A 20,000-nucleotide genomic window follows, 5' to 3' on the forward strand; every position below is an offset into this window, starting at 1 on the left:
CTTATGCCATGAACAAACGATTAAATATTGTGGTGGTGAGACTATTCAGACAGAGACCAAAATAAAACATGTTGATCAACATGACATAAGCAACTAATAATTTATGAAACATCAGAGAATTGCACATAATCATTTGCATGGATGTATGCAAACTTTTGCAACTTTGCTTTTCTGATGTGCACAAGTGACGCGATGATCTGAAGATTGAACAGGGAGTTTTGAGAATTTCAATTCTCATCTGAGAAATGGACCAAAGTGACTGAGAACAACTTTAATGTGTCACTGCTTTTTGGATAAGGGATTAATAAGGATAAACAAAAAATTGTGCAAAGCACTCAGAAAGCAAGTAAAAAAAAATTGACCATGTTAATAAAGACTTTTGACTTATTTTCACTTTTTGAGTGCCTTTTTGTTAAACTTTTTGTGTGTACAGCATTTTTATCAATATCAAATGTTGTTTGAATGATTTATTTTTTATTATTCCAGCAAATATTGCTTTCCTAACTCTTCTAAATTTAGCCTAAAATGTATATAAGTAACATGTCTGTTTTTTTTGTTATTTTGTGTAAACAAAATGCATGAAATACTTTCATTTATAACTAGGAAGAAATGTCATCTGTAGTTTACATAATAAAGCAAAAAATGTATTAAACACATAAAACACACATTTTGAAAGCACGGTAATGTGCAAATAATGTCATGTGGAGCAACAAAATCCTTACCTTCAAGCAAATGTTATTAGACATTTTGCACAGACTTAGTTTCATAACATTTTGTACAGAGTGAGCACAAAAACATGTTGCAAAAGAGAAATATTATGGGTTATTATTAGGGATGCGTTGCAACACACAGAGAAACTGATCTTGCACTGTGAGACAGCATTTATCTATTTAAATAGCATGAAGTTCAAACTTACTGGGGTCAGGATTATAAAAACAGCATTGGTGACAAATAATACAGCAATTTCAGGCAAGACATTGAAGTTTGTTCAAAAAAACATCGCAATTATTGGCTTTTCATCAAGTATTTTCTTCAGCCTGGTCTCACGAGAAAACATTTTACAGTTTAGTGGCTAATTCGTACAAATTCATACAAGTTCAGTCATATGAATATGAAAATGTTTGATTTTAAAAGGAGGCATGGCAAAAAAAAAACACCCCTAAACCCAACCTTCATTGGGAGATGAGCAAATCATACTAAAATGCACGAATGAGATCGTACAAATTCATCGGAATTAGCCACCAAATCAAAAAGGTACGAATTAGCGTGAGATAGCATAGATTTTTGTTGTATAGACAACATCCAAAATACACCTTATGTGTTTCCTTCAGTACTTTATCAATATGTGTCTGTAAATTTCAATTACAATGTGTATTTTTGTAAAGTTTTTTCCTGCAAACCACTTCAGTAGATTTATATACACCAAACTGCACAGTTTTAAGTATATAGGGTATTTTATACATAATTTTATACATAATTAGATACAAGATTATATACTCCTGCTTTTGGTGGTGTTTTTATGGCACAATGCAATGTAGATAGTTAATTCTTCAAAACTTTCATGCATTAACATTATACAAGTTTATGAAATTGCCTGTCGAACAGACATGTCTAATAATTCTAAATATCGTCAACATGCACAATACAAATATCATGGGCAGAGAATAGTTTATTATTTGAACTTTTAGATTGCCTTTTCAGAATATTCAGATTGTTGCATTGGCGCTTGAAAACTTAATAGGAGCTTGAATATTTTCATGCATTAATATTTTCATGTCAATTAGGCCTACGATATTGATAATTATATGACTTTTTACAGTCACTTTTGTTCAATAATCTGCACAGTAATTTTCCATTTGTTAACATCAGTGAATTTAACTAAAGTCAATGTAATGGCAACTACAAAAGCCTTTATTAATCTTAGCTGATGGTAATTTCTTAGTTAATCCCAAATAATTCATAACCACTATTATTATTTATCAAGTTAATGACTGATAAAATTCAGATGTATTTTTAAAAAACCTTTTTCTTTTGCTCGCAGTTAATTTTAATGCATTAACTAACGTTTATGTTTGAGACATTATTGTAAAGTGTACTTTATCATCCTTTTGCCATTTAATTTGTTAAAATATTTATTTACACAAAAAAATTACAACTTTTTTTGCTTAGAACAATATATAAACAGCTTAAAGGTGCAGTCTGTAAGTTTTACACCCAGTGGTTGAACTAGGTATTGCAACCCTGGTTCAAAACACACGCAAGTGCAGGTTGCCAGATTGACGACACCAACAAAGGCTGATTTAAGTCATGTTCTATATAAAAACAAATTAAAATGAGTTTTTGTCCTAAATAACACCTGAAATTGATTTATTAGAAACGGCTTCTATTTCTCAGAGGTAAACAACAGGATAAACTGATTTCTATAACCTCAGTTAAAACCTTGTGTGCTTTATTCAGTGTTAAATGCTAATAATGTGAGTTTGAATGCCATTTTACATGACATTTATTGCCATATAATGAAAGCAGCAGCAGATAGTTCAGATCTTAAAAATAATATAAACCAATTGAAATGGAACTTTAGAACTAAACACATATGAGTGATTCAGCATGTACATTTAATAATGTTAAAGAGGTTTAATATGTATTAATTAGATTATTAACCTTACCATTTCATCGGAGTGCAGTAAGTGCGCTATTCTGTGCTTCTGAATGGCTGTATTTAAATTTCTGTTGTGTTTCGTCTGGTGCAAACCGCCAAATTGCTCATCACTGCAAATCTTGTCATGGAGCGTGTTGTTTGGACACACGGTTACAATGTAACCCGCTCACCTAATGTTTATGTTCGTAATATTTATATTATTTGCTAATTAATAACCTCATATGGAACTCTGAGGGCCCCATCATACACCCGGCGCAATAAGAAGCAAGACGTGTTTGTCCCAACGTGTTGCTATTTTCAGACCAGCGCAACCTTAATTTTCCCGTTTTACGACACGTTGTTTAAATAGCAAATCCATTTGCGCCACTTTGTGGACTGATGGGTGCTTCGATCTAGAAAAGAGGTGTGTTTAGGCGCATTGTTGGTGCGTTGCTATTTTGAGGAACTAAAATAGACTGCACAATAGACCATCTAAAAGCAGGTCTAAAGTCCAGCTCAGAGCACGTTAGTTGTGTGCCTCGCTTATTCATTGCTTGAAACACACAGGATGTACAGCAATACACAAATATCTTTACAGATCAAAAAGAATTAAAGGATTAAAATATTACAAAAATTATTATTTTCTACAAAAATTGTAGAGAGTCAGGACCTCGGTTTAACGTCTCATCCCCCTTCACTATACTGGGGCGTTAAGACTCAGACAGACCGCAGGTTGAGCTCCCCCTGCTGGTCTCACTAACACCACTTCAATCTAAAAAAAACCCTGCTGGTCTCACTAACACCAAAGCAATCTAGCTTTCCCATGTGGTCTCCCATCCAGGTACTAACTATGAGATTTCACCTCAGGCGGCTTTTTTTATAGACTATTCATGACAATTTGCTTTTGTATAATGTTATTATTATTAGTATTATTTATTATATGCATATTTATGTTTATTTTATTAAAAACAAGCTTAGATTTGTCCACCTGTCAGGTTTCGGACCATATGGGGCATAGCATGTGTGTTTGGATATAACTCAGTGATTTGACCACACTTCGTTATTATTGCTCATTTATTTGTTTGCTGGAAATTAGAACTGAATTTAGAAATAGTTTTGAAACAAATCTTTGTGCTTAACAAACGAAATTAATTATGTAGGCTAATGGATATCTGTGTACAACTCGTTTCCCTATCCACGAAAGAGAGAAAAAGAAAGAGAAAAGTAAAGAGGTCGATTGGAGGAGGCTCGTTCTTTATTCCCTTGCTGCAGATGATCTAGTGAAGTGTTCAGTTTTTCCACTTACAAAGTCCGCCATGTAAACAGCAAATGCGGCATGGCGCAACGCAACTGACTCTTAAAGGGAATGAGAGATGAGACTCTGATTGGTTTATTCTCAAAACACACCCAGAACTCATTAAGAGAATAAGCTCAACCCTGTTAGACCAAGCACCACGGCGCACAGCTTATTTTTCCGTCCCTAAAATAGAAATAGTGGATTCAGACATGCCCTTAATGCTTTTGCGCCCTGTGCTTTAGACTTTGCACCTAGATCGTTAAAATACGAGCCCACAATCTGCATCCCATTTCGGAGGCTGCTACTGTCCAACAGAGGTCGCATTTCAGATGTGGACGCACACATTATGAGCCTTCATGACTGAATGAATCAAATATGCTGTATTTCATCAAGGCAACCCGGGGTGCTGAAATATAATTGGCTCAACTGGCATTGGGCGGGTTAAAAGAACCAAAACAAAGACAGCTTTCCGGCACGTAACACACATTTTCAAAGCAGAATATCTGACTTCAGCATTTTTTTTTAGATAAACAAGAATGTTCACTTAGCATGTTTCCTAAATATCTGCAAACATACTATGGCATTTTTATGCTTTAGACGAGTCAAAAACTTACACACAGCACCTTTAATTAAATGCAATTAATCGAAACAAGATAATTTAATACTGGCAGAAGCCTAATTGCCTACAATCTGATTTCATTGAAAAATTCTATTTAAATAAGACACTGTCTCATGCTCATGTCAGCTTGACGAGGACGCTTCATCAAACGTGAAAGTGAGCTGTTTTTAATCTCAAAACAAGAAGCTTCATCTTCCATCTCCAAACAAAACACTCAGCAAATTCAGAGCAAGCGTGCAAATCAGCAATTAGCAGACGTTGCTTTTAATGATCGACGGCCACAAACGAGCCAAAAACAAGCTCTCATGTAAACGCTGGGAAACAGAGTCAAAGCCGCGGGTTTGAAGAAATCCTGCTATTTTAGGCACAAGTGTGTGTTGTTGGAGGAAAGCTGATTAGCTCTGGGCCACGAATAGAGAAAATGAAGACACAAGGGCTTTTGACTGATCTCCAGATACTTCAGAGCAATCTCTAATAAATCCACTGTGTCATCAGGAGAAATATATTAGAGGTTTAACCAGACTGAAAAACTGGGTCAGAGGCTGCAGATTCATTTAAGTTCAATTACATCCACTATAGTGACGGGCTTTATAAAACACAGACTTTTTATGTAATAGAGTAGCTTAAAATAAATATTGTTCATTCATTCATTTTCCTTCGGCTTAGTCTCTTTATCCATCAGGGGTCACCACAGTGGAATGAACTGTCAACTATTCCAGCATATGTTTTACACAGCGGATGCCCTTCCAGCTGCAACCAAGTACTGGGAAAGACCCATATACACATACACTACGGCCAATTTAGTTCATAGAACTCACCTATAGCGCATGTGTTTGAACTGTGGGGTAAATCGAAGCTCATGGAGGAAACCCACGCCAACACAGGGAGAACATGCAAACTCCACACGGAAATGCCAACTGACTCAGCCGGGACTTGAACCAGCGACCTTCTTGCTGTGAGGCCACAGTGCTAACCACTGAGCCACTGTGTCGCCAAATATTGTTTGTATAAAATTGTATTTTTTATATATGAATTCTGAACTGTGATAAATAATCATTTTTCATTTTTCCTCTGAACATTGTAATTAATAATTAATAATAATTAATTACAAACTCTACATTAGAAGCCAATACTCATCACACAAACATAAATATCATCGCACTATATATATAAGAAGAAATGCATATATATTATTAAATCGGGCGATGTGGTGGCGCAGTGGCTAGCACGATCGCCTCACAGCAAGAAGGTCGCTGGTTCGAGCCTCGGCTGGGTCAGTTGGCATTTCTGTGTGGAGTTTGCATGTACTCTCCGTGTTCATGTAGGTTTCCTCCAGTTGCTCCAGTTTCCCCTACAAGTCCAAAGACATGTGATATAGGCGAATTGGGTAAGCTAAACTGGCCGTAGTATGTGTATGATTGCATGTGTATGGGTGTTTCCCAGTGATGGGTTGCAGCCTATTTAAGCAGAAAAGAAAATGAATGAATGAATGAATGAATGAATAAATGAATCCATGATTAATGCATTTTTTAATTTAAATTCCAGTAGGTGATCTGCCACAAAGCTAACCGGTTAGCATAATATCTTAAAAATCCCATCCAAAGCCACACCTCCTGAAACACGAATGCGCGCACCTTAAAGATGACAGCAGACAACCCTCTCTCACGAGCTGTACTAACGTGACTCTGCTTAGTGGTTGGCCGATGGCGTGCAGGAATTACACTTATTACTAATCCATAAACATCTGCGAATACAGTGGTGCGCAGTTGTACAGATCTAAATTTGCTTACAGACAGTTTGGGCTACTTACCTGAATTATAGGAATTATCGGCTTGACAATATTTAATTGGATAAACTTTTTTTTACTGTTATGCCTTACCCAGAATATAAAAATACATATAAATACATTGAAATCATTTACTTTAACCATTTCTATTGAAATGTGAAGAGACTTTCAACCAGCACAACAAAACATGTTTCTGAAGACAATCACCTACTGCACCTTTAATATCTAAACATGCTAATTTTTTGTTTTGTAATTCTTTGTATATCGTTTTGAATAGTTTATTTAATATATAGTTTAGTTAATTTGATATATAATTTATATAATGCATAATGAATATAATATATAATTGAATATATATCTTTTTATATAATAGTTATTATTGAGTTGTTGATTAGTGTATATGACCTCAAGTTTTCCTTTCAAGTTTATTATTATTTTAATGTAAATGAAACCATGTAACCTACAATAAAACAGTAATAAATTTAATTACAACTTTAATGAAAAGGCAGAAATTATTACTAATATTTATTCATTTAATAAAATCTAACATGTTTTCATTTGTGGTCAGAGTTAAATATATATATTATGAATAATTATGAATATATTATATTATATAATATATATATATCTACTATCTATATTATAATATATATATATATATATAATTATATATATATAAATATATATATATATAATATATATATATATAATATTATATTCATAAATTCATATATATAATTTAACTCTGACCCAAATGAAAACAAGTTAGATTTTATTAAATGAATAAATATTAGTAATAATTTCTGCCTTTGACTAAAGTTGTAATTAAATTTATTACTGTTTATAGTAGGTTACATGGTTTCATTTACATTAAAATAATGATAAACTTGAAAGAAACTTGAGGTCAAATACACTAATCAACAACTCAAAATAAACTATTATAAAAAATATATATTCAATATATATATTCAATTATATATTATATATATAATATATATATATATATATATATATATATATATATATATATATACACACACACACATTTTCATAATTTTTACTTTTTAAAGTAAAATTAATCATTGAATTTAACTGACTAGTTTTTTCCCCAAATAATTTCAGCAAATCCCACCTGATTAATGCGTTTGACTTGGCCCTCTATGGAATAATCCACAGCACTGGTGCGTGATGTACCTTCATGTCCCGGCATGTCCACACATATTAAGTGCACATTTTTAGGAAGAAACTACACAAGAAAAACAAGCACAATCAGACATCGTTTTGCTTTTATGCTATAATTAAATAATAATCAAAAATTAAAAACAGGTCTTGAAATCAATACAGCCATATAGAAATCTGATACATGGAAATATATGCAAATGACGTATATAATATACACATTTTTAGATAGATTTCACATATATAATGCATATCAAATTAGCAACATATATTTCAAAATATTGCAAAAATGGCTGCTTTCATATATCTTTTTCAATCATTGGAATTACAGACATGTGCATATATGTTCAAATAAATCATATATAATTATATATACACATATACAATATATTAGATACAATTTATACAAAATATATATACAAAATATATTCAATATATATATATATATATATATATATATTATATATATATATATATATATATATACTATATATTATATATATATATATATATATATTATATATCTATATATTATATATATATAGTTGAAGTCAGAATTATTAGCCCCCCTGTTTGGTTTTTCCCCAATTTCTGTGTATTTTTTCAACACATTTCTAAACATAATAGTTTTACATAATAGTTTTATAAACTCATTTCTAATAACTGATTTATTTTATCTTTGCCATGATGAAAGTAAATAATATTAGACTAGATATTTTTCAAGACACATCTATACAGCTTAAAGTGACATGTAAAGGCTCAACTAGGTTAATTAGGTTAACTAGGCAGGTTAGGGTAATTAGGCAAGTTATTGTATAATGATGGTTTGTTCTGTAGACTATCGAAAAACAAATTAGCTAAAGGGGCTAATAATTTTGACCTTAAAATGGCTCATAAAAAAAATGTAAGACTGCTTTTTTTCTTGCCGAAATAAAACAAATAAGACTTTCTCCAGAAGAAAAAATATTATCAGACATACTTGACATGGTCGCCCACTGAAGCCAAGCTGGGCAGCGCCTGGTTAGTACCTGGATGGGAGACCACATGAGAAAGCTAGGTTGCTGCCGGAAGTGGAGACCAGCAGGGGGAGCTCAACCTGCGGTCTATCTGGGTCTTAACGCCCCAGTATAGTGAAGGGGGATGAGATGTTAAACCGAGGTCCACACTCTCTGGTCATTAAAAATGTCCTTCGAAAAAGAGTAAATTTGCCGACTAGCCTCTGTCCATCATGGCCTCCTAACTAGGGCTGTGCGATTAGGGGAAAATATCTAATTGCAATTTTTTTTTTTTTTTGACAAATATTGCGATTTCGATTTGATTTGTGTTTTAATTTTGTAGTCAAGTCAATAATTCAATAATCTGTATTTTAGCTTCTTACTGCTAAAATGCAGTGAGTGTTAGTTAAAAAAAGGAACTTGAAAGATATTAACTTATATTAGCAAACAACTCTGAAATTGTACTTTGCTGTTGCTTGCTACTAGATTGAGTGTCACTGGCAATATTTAGCAAGAGTGTAGGTTTGCACTTGACATTGGTGGGAACGGGTGAATCAAACAACCCCCAAACCCCAAGAATGAATATTGTTTATATATATATATGTGTGTGTATATATGCAATTAATTAATCCTCTCTTCATACATTTTATTAAGTTAAATTAAATAGTCAGGCCCATAGCCAAGGGGGGTTCAGGTGGTTCTAAAGACCAAAAGTTGGATTATTATTATTATTTATTAATTATTATTTTAATATTCAAATGGCCAAATTCTGACTGAGGAAAGTTGATTGTTTTGGCCAGTTTATTATTTGCCTGTAGGCTTCAATTCTTTTAAAATGTAATATTTATACCTAATAATATTTTTAAATAAGCACCCCTTTCAATAAGCTGGCTACAGGCCTGACGGTGTAATGTTAAACAAATGTTTATTAACTGATAAGAGTTTAACTGAGAGAGTTTTATAAAGACTTCCGTTTATTTTAGCTACAGTGCAAATTAAACATGTCTCATATATCAGTATTAATAAAAGATGGAGCACAGGCTGTAGTTTTTCTGACAAACTATTTCAACTGAAATTGCACATGCTACTCTGAGAGATTAGGAGAATGGCAGGGATCATATACTTTTACATGTAGCTGTTTATTCTGCAGTTTGTCAGGGCATATTATTAACGGAATATATTAGTCTGCTATAACGATAGACAGCGTTAAAGCAGGGGAAAACACAAGCATTAGCGGCTTATCATGATGGACTCATTCAGTAGCCAACTTTATGTGACTTTACACTTTTTATTGAAAAAAAGCTCCTTATGTTCTTATGTTTTTTGCTGCCGCCATCCTCACCTGTGTGTGTCACACACCTCACAACACCTTATTCTTTGCACGGGAAATTCCCCTCCGCTGTTTGGAGCTGCTTTTCTGAACGCAGCTACAGCCTCACATGACAGCAGGGAAAGGCACAGCCAATCACAATGTTCATATGTGTTTCGGGGAGGTGCGTCTCGAGGAGAGATGAGACTTAACCTTTTCTGCATGTCCAGGTTAATATTGAGCACAATGTTAAAATAAAAAATAATACATAAATAATAATAATAATTTAATAATTAAATGTAATAATTTTTAATAATAATAAATGATAAAATAAATGATAATTAAATTATTGGTGGGTACATTTCAATAGTTGGTTTCCCTCAGTCCATGCTAAATCTACGCCCCTGCTTTTTAGCAAGACGCTCATCATATGGCCTCCCGTGGTGCGTTTTTATGCCTCTGAAGCGGCAGATGGGTCATAATTTTTAATATTATGGGTCATAATCCCACTCTTTTGCGCTTTCCTGTTTGTTATTGTGGGGGTTCCGCATAGTTCGGTTGCGCAATTCTGATTGGGCAGAAAGAAAGTGTGCTCACACAATTGGCTAATAAAGCTGCCACACACAGTCGGCAGTCATGCATTGCTCTGAGCGGGGGAAGTTAAATAATATATATATGTCATATCGCAGCCTAATCGCAAAATCCCAACCCCCAAGAATGAATATTGTTTATATATATATATATATATATATATATATATATATATACTATATATATATATATATATATATATATACATATATAAACAATATTCATTAAATATATATATATATATATATATATATATATATATATATATATATTATATATATATATATATATATGCAATTAATTAATCCTCTCTTCATACATTTTATTAAGTTAAATTAAATAGTCAGGTCCGTAGCCAAGGGGGGTTCAGGTGGTTCTAAAGACCAAAAGTTGGATTATTATTATTATTTATTTATTTATTATTTTTTTATTATTCAAATGGACAAATTCTGACTGAGGAAAGTTGATTGTTCTGCCCAGTTTATTATTTGCCTGTAGGCTTCAATTCTTTTATAAATGTAAAATTTCAATTCGCAATTGCGATTCGATTTCGATTACTCACACAGCCCTACTCCTAGCCATTCCCATATCAAAATTGGCTTCATCACCCTGTCTTCTCTCCACCAATCAGCTGGTGTGCGGTCTGGTGCATCCAGGTGGATGCTGCACACTGGAGGTGGATGAGGAGATTCCTCCCAAACATGTGTAAAGTGCTTTGAGTGTCCATAAAAGCGCTATATAAATGTGAGGAATTATTATTATTATTATTCCAATGGTTGAGAAATGTTTATTAGTGCTTTTCTTTTTCAATATATGCTGCACATATGACATATTTTTATATGTCATATCCAAATATGAACTAGTATGTCATATATGTAATTTGCATATATTTCCATATATTATATCTCTATATGACAGTCACATTTTAACGCTTTCTGACAACATTTTGGTCATGAGATTTGCTGTTGGTTAAATTGAACAGTTCATTCTAGGAATATATGAGTTGTGAATTGAATGTTTCTTGCCTTCACCACCCCGAGCCACATGTCTTTGTGTGCAGAAAGCCGTGCAGCATTAAAACAGACGGACGAAAGCCTGGATTTCCTCTGTGAGAGTAACAGAATCGATAACCTTCATATTCAGCATAATCCACCTGCATCCCCAGCCGTCTGCGCCAATACCTGTCCAACACATCAACAAAAACACACATTATAACAGAGACCTGATGCATGAAGATGGTTTGGGTTTCGGTTTGCATTTAGTTTGAGCAAACTCTGAGCTTTCAGATGCACATGACAAACTGCAAATAAGATTATTTAAAAGCCCACATAGCCTGCTCTTTAACAATCCAATAAAGTAAACCAACAAGACTTAGAGGGCACCTACAGTATGATGAAAATCAACTTTTGTAAGCTGTTTGGACAGAGCTGTGTTTAAGTATAGTGTGTCCACATTCATATTGGAGTGATATAAACACAAGTCTCTCTTTTTTTATTTCCTGACGTTAAAATATGATCCAACTCCCAGTGATTTTGAGGCCCACCGCAACATGATGTAGCATGATGTAGCGCATCATGTTTATATAACTGCTATTTTCATTTATGGCACTTCTGTTGTTTAAATACACTATGAACAGCAGCTACGCTAATTATTTTCTTTGTTCTCTATTTCCACCTGGGGATACTCATCCCGAGGCCCTTTAGAGATTGTGCAGCGCCATTGATGCGATCCAAGTCCTGTGAAGAGATGATGCCAACCATAGAGGACTTCATAACCCTGGACCAGGCCGTACCCTGAGCCAATGCTGCGGAGGTCATGGAGGAGTGGAGAGCATGAGACTGATTCCTGAAAGACCCCAGTGACAGACGAGTCTCTGCACTGATACCATGGGCTAGCCTGACGGTGACCTACTCACACCTGCAGCTTCTCCACGATGGATCAGGGCAGCTCGATTATGGGAAAAATCATAATCACGATTATTCAAAACGATTATCAGTTGAAGTCAAAGTTATTCGCCCTCCTGTGAAATTTTTTTTATAAATGTTTCCCAAATTATTTTCATGAAGAATGAGTTTCCCAGAGCAAATTTTCACAGTATTTCCTATAATATTTTTAGGCTTATTTGTTTTATTTCAGCTGGAATAAAAGCAGGTTTAAATATTTGAAACCTATTTTAATAGCTCAATATTATTAGCCTCCTTAAGCAATATATATTCTTGATTGTCTGCAGGAGAAACTACTGTTATACAATCACTTGCCTAATTACCCTAATTGAGCCTTTGAATCCCATTTTAATCTGAATAATAGTGTCTTGAAAAATATCTAGTCTAATATTATTTACTGTCATAGCAAACATAAAATAAATCAGTTATTAGAAATGAGTTATTAAATCTATTATGTTTAGAAACGTGTTGAAAAAAAATCTTCTCTCCATTAAACAGAAATTGAGGAAAAAGGGTCGCTAATAATTCACGTGGGTTAATAATTCTGATTTCAACTGTATATATGCAGTTATTTTCCTCCCTGTAAATAAGGAAAGGGAAATAAATACAATAGAATAAAAATATGAAACAAACTGAGCTTTAAACATCTTCACTGTAAGAAAAATACTTTAATTATAGCTACAAAAGACCTTTAAAAACAGTCGGAAGCAGGAATACTGCGCGCTGTCACTTTAAGAGCAGTGCGGTTCTGATTTCAGAATCAGATTCAGAAGGAGCTTTATTGCCAGGTATGTTCACACATACTAGGAATTTGTTTTGGTGACAGAGCTTCTACAGTGCAACAGAATTACAGAGACAGGACAAAAAACAGATCATAAATATATTTAAAAAATAATAGAAGTAAGTAGTGAATGCAAATATACAGATTGACAAGTGTATGTACGTGTTTATTACTATATACAATGTTATATATGCAGCTGTTATGTGCAAATTGGCATGTAAAGTGTGTGGTTAAATAAGTGTATATGTGTATAAAAGTGTATAGCAAGTAGTGATGTTGGTTCAACATTTATTATCATCAAGTGTTCATGAGATGGATTGCCTGAGGGAAGAAACTGTTTCTGTGTCGGGCTGTTCTGGTGCGCAGTGCTCTGTAGCGTCGACCAGAAGGTAACAGTTCAAAGAGGCAGTGTGCTGGGTGTGAGGGGTCCAGAGTGATTTTGGCAGCCCTCCTGCTCGCTCTGGATAAGTACAGTTCTTGGGGAGTAGGAAGGGTTTTACCAGTGATTCGCTCAGCAGTCCGAACTATTCGACATATATTTATGGTTTCAATTTCACATGTCTTTTCATACTCAACTCATTTGTTTATTACACAAATGAGGGTTAATATGAATAATCACTAAACACCGCGCTCTGACACAACTGTGCATGTATTAGACCATTAAAGCACTCGCATTAAGATGACTTTAAATGTGTGTGCTCTGCTCGTCTCACACACACAACAGCATGCAATCTCTTTTGTGCTTTTAAAAACATGAATGATTCGAATACACGTCAATGAACAATGCGCATCCCGTGCTGCAAACGTTACATTACAGTACAGGCTTTTAGTCATTTTCACATGAAACTGAGCTTTGCAGAGAAACAAATGTGTACAACTAGAAAGGGGGCGGTTGGGAAGAGGTAAGAGTCATAAGTGAAAAAATTATTTCAAAACAAATCCTCCTCGAGCCAAAGCTTTTTTTGCTGGGCTTATATCCAGAGGACTCGAATTATAGTAGAAGCGAACAAGTATTTATAGACCTCAGCTTGCTTTATGCCAAACGATGTGTAGCTTTGCTATGGACAAAGATGCAAAGACCAAACGCTTCTCAATGGATGAGACAAATGTTGTCAAGTCTGCCATTAGAAAAAATAACTTGTATACTAAAAGCTAAGCAGCGTGTATTTGAAAACATATGGAGTCCTTTCATTAGTTATATCAAAGAAGTGGATATAACAGAGGAAGAAGTTGATGAATAATTTTTTGATGGACAATGCAGTTCCAGCTTTATAGTTCAGTATTGATACATTCTTCAATATATGTTTGTTGTACTTAGTACTAGGGATGCTCATTTCGGATAATTTTGCCAACCGACAACCGCAGCTCGTTAACCGGTTGTTAACGGTTAACTGGTCAGATTAATATTAAATTAGTATTTAATAAAAAAATAATAAAAATTCACGTGTCTATTTTGTGACACATTAAATTTAGGTTTATTTAGGTTTATTTTAACATGCGAGCAACCGCATACAGAACAACGGAGCATATTCACGCACCTGCGGGGTTCCAACTGCATAGAAAAAAGAATAAACTTAAAAATAAAAAATAAATAGGCCTGCTTTTTTCACTTAAAAGACAAATTTAGATTACGAAACGAAAACGCAGACTGAACCTTTTAAGAACCGGAATATGCTGCTTGTCTAGCATTTTTTTTTTCTTCCGTCAAATACAAATAGCAGGCTATCTCAAATCGATCACTTGATTCGAGATCGCCCACGGAAAATAGACCTAGGCCTATGCATTTAATTTAAGGATACTCGTTTCGGGTAATTTTCCCAATGATAACTGCTATTTTCCCTAATATTAACTGATTAATAAATTGTCATTTAATAAAAAAAGATTGAAAGAAAAAAGAATTCACGAGTGTTTGACACATTAAATATTGCATTTTTAAAAACATTTATTTAACGTGTGCTAACAGCAAATTACAGAACATATCAACAACAGAAAGAACCTGGATACAAATTTTTCATGCACCAGCAGCGTTTCCAACAGCATAGAAAACAGAATATAGGGCTAAATAAATTAGTACTCAGTATGATTATAATTGTCATGTTTGAATAGATTACCATTAACAACAAAAGAGGAGCAGTTTTACTTTTATTTATTTTTTGTTTGTTTGTTTGCTTTGTTTTTAATATAAATATGTATATATCCTTATTTTTTGTATAATTTGTAAATGCAGCAAGGTTATTGTTGGAAAAAATGTTTTGAAAAATGTTGTACGTGTACAAAATGTGTACAAACTGAAAACGAAAAATAAAAATATTATGGAAAAAAAAAAGAAAGGGGGCGGTATATGATGCAATAATCGTTTATCTCGATTAATGTTTTTTCATAATCGTTAGAAGCCAAAATCGAAACCGAATTTTTGATTGATTGCACAGCCCTGCGATGGATGTCCAGCGTGCAGCTCTGCACAAGAAGTTTAGCCAGAGGAGAAATGGTCGTGCCCAACTGAGCCTGGTTTCTCTCATAGACTGTAAAATTTATGGATGTAGTATCCGTGACGTCACCCATAGGTTTCTGAAGAGCGCAAAAGATGCCACAAGTAGGCACGGCCAACCGTCGCCATTTTGTTCGCGCGTCATCGCACCCACGGCGGGATACCAAACAAGGGCAAAGAGGCGGAGAGTGGGCGGAGCTACAGACACCTGGCACTCTGCTTAGACCTGGCAGACAGACTTTACTTTGGGAGAAACGCTTGATACTTTATTACCTGCGACTCGTTTGTGTTCTGACCACATGTGCTTGGCTGTACACTATATCAATAAAGTGTTTAGTCTTTTAAAAACACTGTAGTAATACAGTGAGCCACTAAACATTGTTCTTATGACGTTTTCTACAGGAGGAAAACGCGAATTACTTCCAAACACTTCAAATGTGTGTGTGTTAGTAAATGCAAGACTATTGATGAACTCCAGCATAACACTGTATGATAACGCTTCAGATGACTGATCTAGAGCTTACAGCTAATCAATCTGTCAGATTCTGGAGTGCTTTACGGGTCTAAAGAAAAATATAATGATAAATGATCTTAAATAAAACAAATACATTTATAGAGATGGTATATAAGTATATAACTTTACTCACATGGGAAACGGAGGCCATGTGAACGGTTTGTGAGCACAATTAAGTTCACACAACATCCCATATCATCTGATAATTGTAAGAAATAAGTCCAAAAGGCAGCTGACTGTGTAAAGCCACATAAAAAACACAAAAATATGATGAATACGCCGAGATCAGTGGCTAATCTGCCGGATTCAGCTGAGGTGAAGTGACGGCGACCAGCGAGACCTAGCTGTCACTCAAGTGGCCACGCCCTTAATTATGCAAACTTAATATAACCTAAAATAAAGGAAATGGATGAGTTATAAAAAAATTCACCCCCCTCACAGTTGTCATGGAGGGTAATAATAGATATGAACCAAAATCGTTCTTTGTACCAGGCTGTAAACACCTTTTTTCTGCTGTAAAGTTGGCCATTCTAACAGTGGGCTCAATTAAATTTGCTCTATTATGGAGCCATGACTAGTGGAATTTTGATGAATTGCAGTTTCAGTTACTTCCGTATTGGCCTCCCGAGGGAGAGCGGGAGGTTGCCGCTTGGTTCTCTCAAGGTTTTTTTCCTTCACTTTTGTCAATTGGTGAAGTTTTGTTCCTCGCCACTGTCGCCAATGGCTTGTTTGGTTTGGGACTTGTAGAGCTGCGCATCGATGGATTACTCTTCAGTGATTTGACTCAGCAGTGAATATTAAACCACACTGAACTGAACTGAACTGAACTGAACTAAACTGAACTTCAACTCTGGACTGACACTGTTTCAATCTATTAGAACTTCTATGTTAAGCTGCTTTGACACAATCTACATTGTAAAAGCGCTGGAGAAATAAAGATGAATTGAATTGAATATTAACATGTCTTGATAACACTATTGTGGAGTTTTTCTTTTATAATTTCAGCAAACAGAATTGTATAAACATTATTTGTTGTACTCTCCTATTCACTGCGCTCTAAGTTAACCAACTATGATGACTTCTGCTGCTGAGAAACACGCAAATGTGAAAACGGTCCATAAATATACTCAGAGTCAGAAAACCCTTTCATGAGTGACATTGAAGAACGCGGTCAGTCCGTCCAGCCCAGCGGTTTTGATGACCACGTCATGTAGAGCAAAGTTTGCCTCCGGATATTACGAGAAGCAAAGTCTACTGGGCAGCTTGCGTAAGATCGGACCGTCATCAGCAGCTAATGCAGCGCTCCGCTAATGCATACCCTTGCACGCAGCCTCCTGAACGCACAGAAATATCATGCATTATTCAGAATAGAGCTACTGTACTGTAAATCACTGCACCTTGTAGATGTGTACATGACGGTAATCGTGAGTTCTGTTTAATGACTGACCCTTTACCCAGATCACTGGCATAAGCCAAACGCCTTCAAACGTCAGCAGATAAGAGATTTGTTAAATAATGCAAACCTGAGAAAGCAGGAATGATTGCTGAAAGATAAGCTTGTAGATTGTGGAAACCAGACACACACACACACTGCAAAAAATATATTTTCTTACCATTTTTATTTTGTGTTCTGATTTTTGCTTTCTGTTTGTGTGTTCTAGTGCAATGTCTGTAATGTAATTAACTTAGTATTTTAGGGTTATTTTAAATAAATACATATTGATAGATTTGAATATATGTATTCTGCACTGCAAAACTATTATATATATATATATATACATATATAATATATATATATATATATATATATAATATATATATATATATATATACACACATACATATATATACACATATATACACATATATATATACACATATATACATATATATATACACATATATATATATATACATACAGTATATATATATATATATATATACATACATACATTATACATATATATACATATATACATATATATACATATATACATATATAACATATATATATATAATATATATACATATATATATATATATACATATATATAATATATATATATATATTATATATATACATATATAATATATATATATATATATTATATATATATAATATATACATATATATATATACATATATACATATTATACATATATACATATATATACATATATATAATATACATATATATATATATATATACACATATACATATATAAACATATATACATATACATATATATACATATATATACATATATACATATACACACCACATATACATATATATATATATATATATATATATATATAAATCTGTAATTTTTTGCTTCATTTTCTATTAGAAGAACAAAAAGATTATTTTATTCTTAAAACTTGAAATAATTTGATATTAAAATTATACTTTATATTTTTATATTTAATTTCTTTTAAATAAAAACTGGCGACACAGTGGCGCAGTAGGTAGTGCTGTCGCCTCACAGCAAGAAGGTTGCTGGTTTGAGCCTCGACTGGGTCAGTTGGCATTTCTGTGTGGAGTTTGCATGTTCTCCCTGCGCTCACGTGGGTGAATTGGGTAAGCTAAATTGTAGTGTATGCGTGTGAGAATGAGTGTGTATGGATGTTTCCCAGTGTTGGGTTGCAGCTGGAAGGGCATCCACTGCGTAAAACATGTGCTGGATAAGTTGGTGGTTCATTCCGCTGTGACGACCCCAGATTAATAAAAGGACTAAGCTGAAAAGAAAATGAATGAATGAATAAATAAAGTGTATATATATTCAACTTAAAAATTAATTAAATTGGGCTTTTTTTTTTTACTAAATCAATATTTAATTTTTTTAACAATCAACAATTTGTTAACAATTTTTAACAATTTACAAAAAAAATTAAAGTTTTAGTTTTAAAACTTTTTGTTGTTAAAAAGGATCAAATATTTTTAAATGTGTTACATTTTGCATGTAGTTACATTAATACACCTAATACACTAAAACTGAAATGAACAATGATAATGACTATATCCGTGTGTTTCATTAAGAACCAAAATTACATTGTGCTTTTTTAAGTCTGTTATTTTATTCTTAAAACTTAAAAATTATTTTAGATTTAAAATTAGATTTTTTATATTTTATTTTTTAAAAATGAGCATCACGGTGGAGCAGTGAGTAGCACGATCGCCTCACAGCAAGAAGGTTGCTGGTTCAAGCCTCGGCTGGGTACGGTGGCATTTCTTTTTTTTTTTTTTTTTTTTTTTAAAGATTTATTTTTGGCCATTTTGCCTTTATTAGATAGGACAGTATTTAGACAGGAAGCGAAGTTGGAGAGAGAGGGGGGTAGGATAGGGAAATGTCGTCGAGCCGGGATTTGAACTCGCGACGCCCTGACGTGCTACTGCACCATATGTCGACGCGCTAACCACTAGGCTATTGCGCCGACAGGTACGGTGGCATTTCTGTGTGGAGTTTGCATGTTCTATGTTGGCGTGGGTTTCCTCCGTGTGCTTCCCCCACAAGTCCAAAGACATGTGGTATAGGTGAATTGGGCAGGCTAAATTGTCCGTAGTGCATGTGTGGGAGTGACTGTGTATGGGTGTTTCCCAGTGATGGGTTGCAGCTGGACGGGCATTCGCTGCGTAAAACAAATGCTGGATAAGTTGGCGGTTCATTCCACTGTGGTGACCCCTGATTAATAAAGGGACTAAACCGAAAAGAAAATGAATGAATATGTATAAATAAAAATTTTATATGTACTCAACCTAAAAATAAACTAAAATTGGCCTTATTTTTTTACTGAATGGATATATATTTTTTTTAATAATAAAAAACATTACAAAAACATTAAATATATATATATTGTC

At 33.9% G+C, this 20,000-nt stretch overlaps 1 protein-coding gene across 1 annotated transcript in view; it reads right to left on the reverse strand.

The window, feature by feature from the left end:
- Positions 1–20,000, reverse strand: part of abhd6a (abhydrolase domain containing 6, acylglycerol lipase a) — a 33,785-nt gene that overhangs the window by 10,933 nt on the left and 2,852 nt on the right. Inside the window, 3 exon segments of the mRNA XM_056468728.1 lie at positions 7,473–7,586; positions 11,440–11,474; positions 11,477–11,595. Of these exon segments, the coding sequence (XP_056324703.1) occupies positions 7,473–7,586; positions 11,440–11,474; positions 11,477–11,595 (268 nt within the window).

The sequence above is a fragment of the Danio aesculapii genome, chromosome 11 (assembly GCF_903798145.1).
Source record: "Danio aesculapii chromosome 11, fDanAes4.1, whole genome shotgun sequence".
NCBI classification, from domain to species: Eukaryota; Metazoa; Chordata; class Actinopteri; order Cypriniformes; family Danionidae; genus Danio; species Danio aesculapii.